This window comes from Lissotriton helveticus, chromosome 2_1, assembly GCF_964261635.1.
Source record: "Lissotriton helveticus chromosome 2_1, aLisHel1.1, whole genome shotgun sequence".
In the NCBI taxonomy this organism is placed as follows: Eukaryota; Metazoa; Chordata; class Amphibia; order Caudata; family Salamandridae; genus Lissotriton; species Lissotriton helveticus.
Genome location: NC_136059.1, coordinates 52,503,729 through 52,517,487, shown reverse-complemented (window position 1 = coordinate 52,517,487; position 13,759 = coordinate 52,503,729). Strand labels below are relative to the sequence as shown.

Genomic DNA, 13,759 nt, shown 5'->3' with positions numbered 1-13,759 from the left:
TAGCCAAAATCAAAGACTTAAATAAACCGTCTATTCCAAAGCCAACAATGAACAGCAATAGCTCTACAGATGAAGAGATAGACGTAAACTATGTATTAAACCAAAACAGAACACATCCTGATTGGAAACAATGGTTAATCTGGCCCACAGATACTAATAACTGTCAAGACAGATTCCTGAACAAAACACAGGGGTTCACATTGACCAGGCCAGACCCTAGATATTCCCAAAGACAACACCCAGGGATAATCACCACCTACAGTGTGGGCAAACTCTGCCTTCAATGGCTACAAACTTCCACACTGACAGAAATTAAGCAACACCTAACTTTACTTACTGATGGTGCTGACTTGCGTGATTTCATTATGGGACCGCGCAAACAGCGTCAAAAACGCTTCATAGCAGCCTCTGTATATGCAGCTTACAACGAGGCCTGGAAGGTATCTCAAATTGAGACAGCAGAAAGTATACGGGAAATTGACCGTATTCATTTGGAAAAATCACTTTCTGTAGTGGACAATGGGTTAATGACTCTGTCCTCCAGAATTTTTTCTTTGGACAGCATTGTGTCTTCAGCAATCGACATAATATCGCAAGACTTACTGTTGTTACAACACGGTCAGTCTCAATTGCGTTCTATTGTACAGCTTGGCTGGACGTTACAAAATCTGCGTTCAGGCTATGTGCCTTGGCGTTTAATCAACACAACGTCACTATTCAATATCTTTAACCTTACTGATAAACAAATCAGTATGGCACAGAAGGGTGCTGATTATACAATCCTGAGCATTGAGAAACTCGAGAGATTACCAGTGACAATGTCAGAACGACCTGTCAGTGAATGGATAATACATGGGATAATTAATATTCCAATATCAACCTTCAGGTTTCAATACTGCCAAAAATATATACAGGCTGGCATGTACGAAAAATTGGGAAAAGGGTACATTAAGTCAACATGGAACTTGCCCTATTCACATGCATGTGTCAGTAATAAAGGACAGAAAGTGTTTCTTAGTGGCAATAGTTGTGCAATGTCACTAAGCGGTACACTTCTGTGTAATGGAATTAGTTTGCATGGAGCCTGTGAAGGGAACTCAAATAACCTTTCATGTCAGCAGCTAGGCGCACCTGCAACAGAGATAGAACCATTCTTTAAAAGACTCTATAACGGGAGTTACATTCTAATTGTGGATCGCAGATGTTGTAGTTTACTGCCCGGGATTCCTTATCTCATAACTACGACTGCGAAGGTCATGTGCTGTGGACGCTTATTGTTCCCCAGCTCCTTTCCAGACAGGGAGGCAAGGGCATGGCCGAACTTGAAAATTACTTCTATTCGAATAGATACTGTAAGCAGAATGAAAACAGTGCTTCTTCAGACGCCGACCATACTCACGTCATCAAAAGAAACGTATGATCTCCTGGTCGCAAGGACGACTGCAGAGATTCACTCATTGTTATCAACTAATTCCCCAATACATTTCGCAGAAATCCTGAATGAATTCTTAAATATTTCTGATACCAGTGGAGTCTCAAAAGTATTTAAGACAGTATTTTCGATGGCATTAACACCATTCAAAGCCATACTTGGTATTTTTCCAGATTTCGTCCATTCGATTTTTGGCGGACTTCCCCTCATTTTGGGACTAATTGCAGGAATCCTATTCTTGGTCCTTATATTTCGTTATGGCAAACCATGTCACAGACAAAACACCTGCGACAAGGGACGAAACAATCCGAGCCATTGGATACCGGGACCGGATATCAAAAATCCTGGGACTATCCCGGCTTAGAGACCTGAACATGACTTGGTTTCTTTCATTTCGACCAATGTGGCATCGATGTGTTTTACCTGTATTAAGGTGCTTGCTGTGCGGAGAAGAATGCGTGTTGGACACCTGTCTGACGCTACAATCGGATGCGCCTATGGATGCAGAAACATTGTTGGGTCAGGTAACGGCTCATGCATTGTGCTGCCCTCAACGGCTGCCAATCCTGATGACGGCATTCGTGAAAACTTCACCACTACGATTAAGGGGTAGTGAAGTTCAAGATGAAAGCAGTATCAATCAGGTACGACCTTCTGTCAGCAATACTAATCAAAACGTCAATGGAGACAATCATGCACACGAATGCATGGTTACACCTTTTTCCGAGTTAGTGGAACTTTCACAGGAAGCTGTTGACAGCTTTTTCGACAGTCTCAATGATATGATGTTCTCACCAGAGCAGAAATATCGACTTTTGAGCAAGCTAGCACACGGCGTTCCCAACACCCTGAATTTGGCCTTCAACTTTAATAATAAAGTAGCATGAACAATTTTCCCTCCAGTTCACGGACAGCAATTTTTTCAGCAGCCCCAAAATATTTTTACGATTTTTCGGGACACTTATCTTCTGCTTAAAGTAAGAACTATTCTTAGAGAACTAAATTTCTATTATTAGAAACTTTATAGACATTAGCTGCCCGCTGGTATGTTCATAATTATTTTATTCTGTGATGGAATGGCCTCAAACCTTTTTCTTCTGTATTAAGAGCCATTTCATGTGTAATTCTCATATTCAAATAGTAATAATGTATACATATGCGTGATTACTTTAGCATTATTCTACAGCTTGAGTGCATATAGTATATATGACTGTTTTTTCCATATATTACATAATTTCGAAATGCATTATATGTATTTTGGGGTGGTAAGGTATACACGATACTCTACAGTATGTTTTACTATGCCTAGATTCGTAAATATGGCCATAGTTAGCGTGGAGTGGGTGTGATGTATTCCTATAGGTTCTGTATCGATCCCCCTATTCCTGACCCTGTTCTGGTTAACAAGTTAACTAGCAGCCATCCCATGATGCAGAAACCGTTATCTGATTAAGCCACACCACACCACGGCACAGGAACGTGTTATCTGATTAGGTCATAACGCTTGCCATCTAATTAGACAAGCAATATTCCTCCAGCCCCTGATAAGGCATACGGAGTTCTCAAAACAAATCAAACCTATGACAACCTGGGAAAAACCCTGCGGCCATTGTTTTGATTTCACCGAGAACTTCAGCAAAAGAATGTGCTAACGACCAGTTTGTATGACATCCTCATTGACGTATCTATGTCCATCCTTACGTCAATCTCGGCACCTTACAGGTATAAATATTACCGGTATTGCCTTAAGCAAACACACGCGGTGGTGACGAGATCGGAGCAGCCAGACTTGCCGAAGCCCAGAGCAGACCCCGCTGGCGCAGCCCCGCCTTCCTGACGCGCTGAGAACGAGACGCTGCTTTCTCCTGCCGAGAAATCCAGCTCCGGCGCTTCCGGGCAGCCTGGAATATCGAGACCAAAGACGAGAGATACCATCTCTCAACCATCCTAGATTTCAGGTACAGAACTGAATAACCCCTTACAGAGAATTCTTGAGTCAGTCACTTGGCAAAACAAACTTAACTTAAACTGCTACTTTCTATTCCCGCCCACGTATTAGGCTTAGGTCAGGTACACTGGGGTAGGCGTAGTTAGAAACACCAGTTGAGTACGATTAGTCAAATGTATATGTGTATGTATCTATTTTATCCATTTTAAACCACCATATGGCTTAGAAACCATATACATGTTTTTACAGTATTATTTTATACTTCTGCTTTTATTGTATGCACTTTACTTAACCATAAGTATTGCAATAATATCGATCCATTTCTCTTGTATGAGAAAAGAGACTGATCAATAAATACCATCTTTTATTGAACACGCCCGTCTCTTCCTTTTCTCTACAATCTGGTGAGACTAAGAATGCACGTACTGACTGAGTAAAATAAGTTGTCTTTTGTTTTCACACGACTCTAGAGATACACTCTTGATTAGGGGAGAGCAAAGTTGTCATGTTCTATGGTTGTCAGAAACTAAATCCCTTCTTGTCTATCCAGGGAGGTTCAACTCCTCCTTGCCTATTCGAGAAAGTTTCTAGTGAACTCTGAGCTAGCTGGCAAACCCAAAACTTTAAGTCTAATATCGACAATAGAAGACCTAGTTAACGTCTGGTCTAGGCCTATACTATTGAAGGTATTATTCCAATGCGCAGAGCCTATTGGGATAATAGGAACTACACTACAAAGGTGTACATAATTGTCTTCATTTCTAAGCACGTGACACATGTTACTGTGTCAATCAATAAGCAGGGATTCTGCAGGCGATTTCAGAAAACTCACTACATTCCTTTGGTAATTAAATTTGCTCAACCATTGTCCAACCGCAACCGACCACGCGCCTAATCCTAGCTTTCTCTATCACTTGAGCTAATAGTTAATTTATTCAATATTTCTAGCCCACCATATTTTTGTAATATATGCAAAGTCAGTTTTGCTAATATAAAATTAGTAAGTTACTACGTCCCCTCACTACATCTACCTTCAACTGCATCGCTGCCACAGCACCTACTAAAACAACATCTCTGACACTGAGGGCCTTATTATGATGGGGGTCGGACGAGCGTCAGATGCCATCATTGCAGGATGGATACCAACCGACATGTAGTAGGCAGTTTTACCTGTCAAATTACGATCAAACCACCGTGCACGCAGTCCGAATCATGCTGTTTCTATTGCGGCTTGTGCAGCAACCCGGAAAAGAGCCATACCACAAGCCACAATAATAAAATGTTTGAAGCATTCATAAACCATGTGCCAGGCACCGTGAGGTGCCTGGCGCAATATCCATGGATGGTTGGGGGGCAAGCCCCATAGAGGAGGCCAACGGGGTATGGGGATCTGCTAGGGGTTAGACAACCATGTACAGGCCAATAGAAATGAACATCTAATCCCTACGGCAGTGCCTGGGCAGGCACCGCCTCTATTGTAGGGATCCCAGACGGGCTCGTTGAGCCATCGGAAAAGCAGCGGTCAGTCCCTATGACCAATGCCTCCGACTTCTGGATCATAATCCAGCGGTCTGACCACTTCTATGGATGTCGATGGGCCTGCCACCGATGGCCTGTTGGTGGTGGGCCCACTGACATCGAAATTAGGCCCTAAATGTACCACAATGTCAATGTAAGTTTGACATGTATTTTTCCATTACTTTGGCACTACCTTTACCGGCATCCATATTGAACTCCTTTTTATTGAGTATATTTTTCAATTTTAATTTGAACCCTCTTATTTTATGTGTATTTTATTTTATTGTCTGTAGCCTAGTAGTAAACCTAACACTAATAGCATTCCTCAATCTACTTCTAAATGTAGGTTTTTAATTTTGATATACTATTTCATTCATTCTATCTGAAACCTTACCAACTATCCCCAACTCTTATATTTATTTTAGTTAATGTATTACATGTGCACATCTTTTCACATATACTAACTTTAGTTCCCAGCTAATGTCGCTTTTTAATTGGCATTAAACACTAATGGGCCAATTACAATATATGTCGGAAAGCCTCCGACCGCTAGTCGGAAGCTTTCGGAGAGTGGTTGGAGGCTTTCTGACTGACTGACCAACAGATTCTGGTCCCTCCGCCTGATTACAATGTAGGCGGTCAGAACGTAAACCGGCTGATCATTCAGACTCAGTTCCAATCCAACTCTCAGAGTCTTCTTGCCGGTCAAAATCACACTGTAATTCCCTATGGACGGCGTTTCCGCCATCGGGATTACGATGTTGGTTTCCCACAACCTTTCCGTATGGCCTATCCAACACAGAAAGTGACTTTTGGGCCCCCTGGCAGGGCCCCCTTAACCTGTGGCCTATGGTTGGTGGTCAAATGGGTACCTTGGGTACCCCCCTGTAAAATCGTGCACTGTGGGGCAGGCAACACAGGGTGCAGGGTTTTACACCCACCCCCATTTCTCCATTAGAGCCTGTATTACGGCCGGTTTACAGCTATAACACAAGCTCCCATTGAGAAAAGTGAGTATGCGACCAAACAATATTTGGTTGCATCGTAATCAGTGGCTCAGAACCAATGACGGGAGGTCGTCGGTCCTGAGGCCGAGATGGTGTCGGTGAGAGGTAACTCCGACCGACATCATAATAAGCCCCTTGATTTGTAATTTATTTATCCTGGGGGAAATCCCAAGAAACACCCCCTTTTTATATTTGCATGTTTTAAATTTCCTTTTTTTGATTGATCAATACCCTTGATTGTCCTACTTTTTATTTGTTTTCAATTATAAAATTAAGCAACAAAATGAAAAATTATATAAATACACTACGATAAACATTAGAGAAAGTGTGTGTCATTGGAGTGGTTTGATTTACTATTCCTACTCCAAATTTTGCAACAGTAGGGAAGGAATTGGACTTCGGAGAAGTTATATTTACGATCTCCACTTAAGTTAGGCACAGTAGGGAGAATGTTGCACCTCAAAGGGGTTAGATTGTCTTTTCTCACTTCTTTCTAAATAACAGTAGGGAAAATATTTGGATTTTGAAGAGTTTAGAATTACTATTCCCACTTCAGTCTAAGTAACAGTAGACAAAGTTTGGACTTTGGAGGGGTTACATATACTATTCCCACTCCAATGTATGCAACAGTAGGGAAAACGTTGAACGTCATAAGGATTAAATATACCATTCCAGCTCAGAAAGCACTGAAGTACCTAAAACACTTTTCAAAATCATTTTTTATGTAAAGAAAAATGCATACAATATATACACTTAACAAAATATATAACCTACAAAAATTACATTCATTAAAATGTTATTAAATCACTTCTCTCCTTACAGCCCAAAGAAACCACAAACACCCCAAAAAAATGAAACATTAAAATAAAAATGTTAATTAAAGTAAACAAATGGAAAATTGAATACATACATGTTACAAATATTAATATTAAAACACGTAAAAATAAAAATAAAAAAAATAATAAAATAAATCATGTACCTAATAAACAATAACAAATATAAATAACTGATGATCGGTGCAAATTGATTAGGATTAAGAAATTATTTAGGCCATATAATTTCAACTACTTCCAACTATGTTACTTTACAAAATATATCACTTAGAAAAGTATAAAAGTTAAAATCATTACTATAATGTACAAATTACACCAGAATAAAATGCAGGTTCCTGCATGAAAGGGGCATGCAATGGGCTTTGCTGTGGATTTCCACTGCAACACCCATTTCTTTTTGACGCTGCCCGAGATGTTTATGGATCTTTAATTCTGATACAGCATCAAAAACTAACGCCACTGAATAGCATCAAGATTGGAGCAACATGTAGAAATACTGTTATTTTTTCTTGTTGTTTGTTCTTTCTATGTGTGCTGCTCTCTGCAGCACACATAGAAGGTGAAAAACACCATTAATGATTGTTTATGTGCAGGAAGGTGTTCCTTCCTGCACAAAAACAATAATTAAATAATGAGGATTTACCATGGAAAGGATGGTGGGGAGGCAACTCAGGGGGCATGAATGTGCATGCAGGGGGCAAATGATGTGCCCCCCTGTATTTCTGCACCCCTATCCGTGCCCGAGAAGAAATGCACAACATGATGCATTTCTTCCTGTGCAGGAACGTGCTGTGATGCTCCTGCAGCGGTGCTTTTCTAAGGATCTCCTTAGAGCACTCAGGGCCTCATTTATCAGGGTTTGACGTAGGCAAATGCCACAGGGATACTTGCTGTGCTGCCCTACATCAAAGGAAAAGGGCAGGAATGGGGCAAATCTATGAGATGCAGTGCTTTCCTGTCCTTTTTCCCTACGCTGGCGCACAATGGGCTGCCTGCGCCAACGCAGGCATTCTTGCACCATGGTGCAAGGGTGCCTGCATGGCGGGACTGATTGATTTTGTGCAGAAAGGAACACCTTCCTGCAAAAAATCAATCAATTCAGGTGATTTCCTCTTACTATGTGTGCTGCAGAATGAAGCACACATAGAAAAAGGAAAAAGCTAGGAGAAATGAAAACATTTCTCCTCATTGCGCCTCTCTAACGCCACCCCCGGGTGGCGTTAGGTTCTGACGCATTCCCAGGTTAACGATTTCTCGTAAATCTGGGAATGCTTGAGATTCCATGGGTGCTGTGTGGGAACACCCAAATCAACACCCATGGATGCTCCTTTCATGCAGTGTTCTGCATGAAAGGGGCACACATTTACACGGCCATGAAAAGCCATGTAAAGTGGCTTTATGTGGCCTTGTAAATATGCCGGAGCACATTGCGCCAGCAGAACGTCAAAAAAGTGACTTTCCGGCGGTGTAAAAGTGCTCATAAATGAGGCCCTCAGTCATTAACCCTGTCATGTTGCTGCGTTACATACATCCATTCCTGCACTCTTGCCCCCACATGCATCATCCCGGTCGTTTGCGAATGCTAAATTGCGAAAAATAGCGAAATGCAATTTAGAATTCGCAAAACGGGATGCATGATTAATTTCTAATAATATTAGCGATTCGGTAAAATTCGCATTTTTTACCGAATCGCTAATATTATGCGACTTCTAATTTGGTAATTCGCATTTCCCATTGATTCCTATGGCCCAAAAGGCCCATAGGAATCAATGGAAATTGCGAATTCGCAATTTACAATTTTCACAATCTTCATGCATTCCATGGGTGCAGGGGGGGGTCCAAAGGACCCCCCCCTGCACCCCTGAAATGTATTTTTAAGTGGTTGTTTCACACACACATGTCCTATGGACATGTGTGTCTGTAACATGTAAGTTTTAAAAATGCATTTTTTTGCTTTTTTAACAATTTTTGCAAATTAACACGAGGGTCAACCTCGTGTTAATTTGCACTTCCAATTTTCAAATTCGCTATTTTTAAAAAAATGATGCATTGCATTTAAGGAATCGCACAAATGCGATTCCTTAAATGCATTCGCAATTATTAGAAATGCTAAAAATAGCGAATTATGCACAACAGTTTCATGCATCCCAAAAACGGATTTTGCATTCGCAAACGGCCGATTTTTCCGAATCGCACCGTTTGCGAACGAAAAAAACGTTGATGCATGTGGCCGTTGGATTCAGCATCTATCCATGCACTTATGCTCGCGTTCAATCATGCATCTATCCATTCACCCTATCATACATTCATGCTCATACTCATTCTTCGATTCATCCATCTATGCCCCCATGATCTGGAACAGCATCCCCTTATCAATCAGGATGGGTTAACGCTGTTCTAATTTAGGAAAGAGTTGAGCATGTACCTATATAAAGAACACTACAGCACAGTGCATTAAGTGTTCACAAATCAGTTTATTCGCATATCCCTCATTGACACTATGCTCATCTTTGACCCTGGGAGTAATGTAAATGTATATGTGTTTTGTATTTACATAGCGCCTTTTACCCAGAGGTCTCGTAGCGCTGTAACGCATTATTATTATTACATTTCTTAAGCGCTCAGCTACCGCTGTGGAACCCTTCCTGGCTTTTCCCTGTGAAGTGTCCACTCCTGGGCACCCCCAAGGTGGAGGCCAGGCATCCTTAGCGTTGTGGGGCCGTTGTGGAGATTAAACAAGCTATTGCCCAGGGTTGCAGAGTGGGACTTATGATTAGAATAGGCACCGAGGCGAGAATTATCAGGTCTGAGGAAATTGAGCCCAAGACCCGCCGAGGCGGGAATTAAACCCTGGTCCCGGGCCAGACCTCTGCATCAGGGTCTGCCGCTCTAACCATTGAGCCACGCTTCTCCACGAAGGCCTTTCCACCGTCAGGGGCGAATGGGGAGGGCCCAACCCTTCAAGGGGCCAGCATTTAGCCCAAGGCTAATGAATTTCTGAGGCATTTGGAAGACTCAGGGATCCTCATTACATTCTGAACAGGGGCACCATCATATCTTCGCCATACTGGAACTGAAAGTGCCCTACATATACATGCAATCAGTCATTAACTCATTTTTTCTTTCATGCACTTCCCAAAGTCACAGATGCCATTACGCGGCATCCCTGCCTCATAGCTTTGTGAATCCTTGTTCCTATTGTGTTCTATAGAGCGTGTTGCCAGACACTCGACCTGCTTGATTTGTGCAAGTTTACCTGTTATGTCACCTTTCTGTATTTGTCTTTTTACAGGCATGAACAAACAGACGGGAATCCAGCATTTTTCAGGTTAGATTTCACCTCGAGGTGAGGTTGGGAAGGGAGTGGGTGGTGCTGATGGGGTGAAGAGTTTACTTCCTGTGCAGCGGAAAGGATGTGACTCTGCTTTGGTCGATTGTGATGAATTGTAAGTATTGTATTAATTATAGATGCAATTTTATCAGCAAGTAGCAACTCACAGCGTTGCCCCTTCTTTAACCTTGCACGCTAGCACAAACCTAGCCCAGAGTGGTATTGCCCATTTAGGATAGACCTGGGCGTTATGGAACATAAGCCCCTGCGCTGTTGGTGCATCACTTGTTATGACGCTTTGGGGGTGCAGAGTGCAGACCCATATCTCTTAAGCCATGCACATCCACTTTGCATGGCTTTCCATGGCCTTGTATATATGGTGTAAGGCAACGCAGCACAAGTTGCTGTGTTGCCTTACACTGCATCTGGCAGGCGTTTTCCCACACAACACTTATGGGTTTTGACAAATTCCCAGATTCACAAGGATCTGTAAGCCTAGGAATGCTTCAAAACTGTACTCCTCACTGTTTCCTCTTTCCATGTGTGATGCATGCTGTAGCTCACTAGAAATAGGAAAAAGCAACAATGGATTGGTTTTGGTGCATAAAGGTGTCTCTTCCTGCACAAAAATATTCCTGGCTGCAACAGAGGCACCCTTGCACCACAAGGATGCCTGCGTTGGCGCTAGGCAGCAAATTGTGCGCCTGCACTGGCTGAAAGGACAGGAATGCACTGCATTTCGTAAATACAATGGGGCAGATTTATGAAGGCCTTGCGCCGCCGGTGCGTCATTTTTAACATGGGAAAAAGTGACGCACTGGCGGCGCAAGGCCTTCATAAATCTGCCCCAATGTATTCATGTCCTTTTGATTTGGCCGAGGGCAGCCCAGTGATAAGACTTGCTGCACTTCCAATTTGCATCTTCAGAGATAAATATGATAAAGTTGCCATTGTTCCAAACACATTAAAATGTGTACAATTCAACGGAAAATAATTAGCATAACAATGGATACGCCCAAGACTATTCCTGTGATGAATATCTAGTGCAGGTGTCTGTCTATTGCCCTCATTTCTGTGCCCAAGATGGCACATTCTTTCTGCACAGAAACTGGAAAGTATGTTGGGGGTGGGACAGAGGACATTGGAGTCTGTGATCTAGTTCTGTATGCTAGTGTTGTCTTTGTGTTTTATAATAAGTGAGTTGCCGCTTAGTTTAAGACAGTAATTCAGTTTGACTATATTTTTCAAGGCCCCTGTGTTTTGTCTTCCTGTCTATCATTCACCAGCAGAAATGTTGATATTGGGTCCAGCGCTTGGGTTAAGGGTTCCATTCTGACTTCCATTCAAGACCTGTGACTTAGGGTATGCCAGTGTAAGGATGCAAGGGCACGGCGTATAGGTCATATTGTGATAAATGTAAATGATAAAATACCGTTTTTTTTATAGTGCTCAGTACTACAATTTTCAGCTTTAAATGTTAAGCAGCTTTAACAACTGTGTTACCATTTATTCAATATTAAGGTATTTGACGGTAACCTCACATGGAGGACAGGATTTGATGGCATTGCCAGGACAGATTTGGGGTGGTGGGGCGGGGCACGAAGGGGTAAGGGGATGTAAAATACAGGAAAAGACAGCACCCTCATCGCCACTCAGTCCCACATCCTTTCTCCCCCGCATTTGCCGAACAGGAAGCAGCCAAGTTCCCCTGAGACAATCACAACGCTGCAATGCAGTGTTGTGATAGGCTCCCCTAAGCTTTGTGATTGGTCTGAGCGCCTTGACAGGGGGCCTGGGCATGTTCTCCACACAGCCTGACCTACAACCAATCACAGAGCTTAGGGGAGCCAATCACAACACTGCATTGCAGAGTTGTGATTGGTTCAGGGTGGCCTGGCTGCTTCCTGTTCGGCAGCTGCGGAGGAGAGACAATGTGGGACAGAGTGGCAATAAGAGTGGTGTCTTTTTTTTTACATCTCCTTACCCCCTTGCCCCCCACCCAACCACCCCAGATCTGTCCTGGCAGTAATACAGCCTGGGTGGAGAACATGCTAAGTGAGCATGCATGTTTGTATGGCCCGAGAATGCCAGACCGCTGCATCAGTGTGCCCACCACTCCTCCCTTGTCTGTGAGCAGAGCATCACTGCCCCTCCCCCATGCTGCTGCAGCAGAAACAAATAAAATGTTAATAACATCAAGTTATTATCATTTTATTTTTCCTTCCTGTCAATGCTGCAAAGCAGTGAGTGGGGCGACGCTCCTCCGCATTAGCGGACGAGCTGCCACTGACCGCCAGGACTCCGTTTCATAGCCCGTAGTTCACACGCAGCACTTAGCTCACTCAGCCATCCTTGGATTGTAAAGTGATTGGTCCATGCTGATTGTGCAGGGTTGGCCATTCAAACCTGGTTACTGCTCTGATAACAGTATCAAGGTGGTGTCAGTAACAGCTCATGGTGCTTCCAATGACATCACTGGGTGTTATATATTAAATGTCAGGTCACTATTTAGCACATGACTCAAGATGGCATGGTGCTGGCCGACAGAAGAGCTGTCCAAAATGCCACAATGTGGTTGTGCTCCCTTTGTTTTCGCTAACCTGTCAAATTGTTTTCAAATTTTCAAATTTCAAAAAGCTTTATTCAAATTGTGCAAACAGATTCATAAAAGCGTATAGATAAAAGTCATATTTAAGAAATACAAATCTAATGCAGCATAAATAGTTACATGTTAAATACAAATTTAAAAAAGAGATAAAAAGTCTGTTAAAAACTAATAAAAATAGAAGGTACAGTAAGTTCATTTTAGGTTTTGATCATTCCAACCACTGAACACATAGAGATACGAAAAATCCATTTACATCGCATTTCTATACCTCACGATTGCTTTCAGTAAGTGAATACAATTCCAATGGCGCACTCATTTTCTAGGGATCTTAGCTTGTCGTATGCCCCTCTACAAGACCCCAAGCCCCATGATACAAGCAGAGGTTTCAGCAGTTTCTTCCTCGGATGACTATAAAAAGTGCAAACAAGTGTACAATGTATATTTGACTGATATGAGAGATCATCACAGGGACAAGTTCTTTTTTCTTTTGACCAGTCATTGCACTGTGGGAAGGAAACAAGTCTGTAAAAGATATCTAGGCGAAAGTAGGTCAGGAGCATACGATGGAAGGGGGGTTGTTCAATCAGTAAGCTAACCTGTCAATTGTTGGTATACCCACAATTTATCAGCGATCATACAATCTTGGAGAAGGTCACACTGTGAAACAGGGTGAACACAGCCGAAAGAAGTGGGTCTGTGGTTGTGAACTCGCCTGTCTCTTGATGAGACAGCTCTCTTGACGTGTGCTTTTGGCCAGTAGATTTGCTGCAGACGGTAGTTGAATCAGCAACAGGACTTTGTCCAGGAAGGCATGCACTTGAATTGGGGGTAAGTGTCATGCCACATTTGGGAAATCTGTGACAGATGTCATATCTGAGACGGTTGTCACTGACCTCCTCTCAGATTCCCTCAGTTGTACTCTGCCAGGCTTGAAGGTTGCGGCAGGTGTGCACAGAGCTTGTGTCAATCAAGCCCACAGCTGTTCCTGCAACAGGGGGCTTATACATGAGAGGCTTTACCACCAGAGTGTTGCTTTTTCTGATGCTCTGGCAGCCAGGGCCGGACTGAGAATGCAAACCAAC

At 42.7% G+C, this 13,759-nt stretch overlaps 1 protein-coding gene across 2 annotated transcripts in view; it reads left to right on the top strand.

The window, feature by feature from the left end:
- Positions 1-13,759, top strand: part of LOC144817703 (uncharacterized) — a 190,339-nt gene that overhangs the window by 106,603 nt on the left and 69,977 nt on the right. For both annotated transcript variants that reach the window (XM_078674464.1, XM_078674465.1), the window contains one exon: positions 10,031-10,066. In XM_078674464.1, coding sequence (XP_078530590.1) covers positions 10,031-10,066 — 36 coding nt within the window. The remainder of the gene's footprint in view (positions 1-10,030; positions 10,067-13,759) is intronic.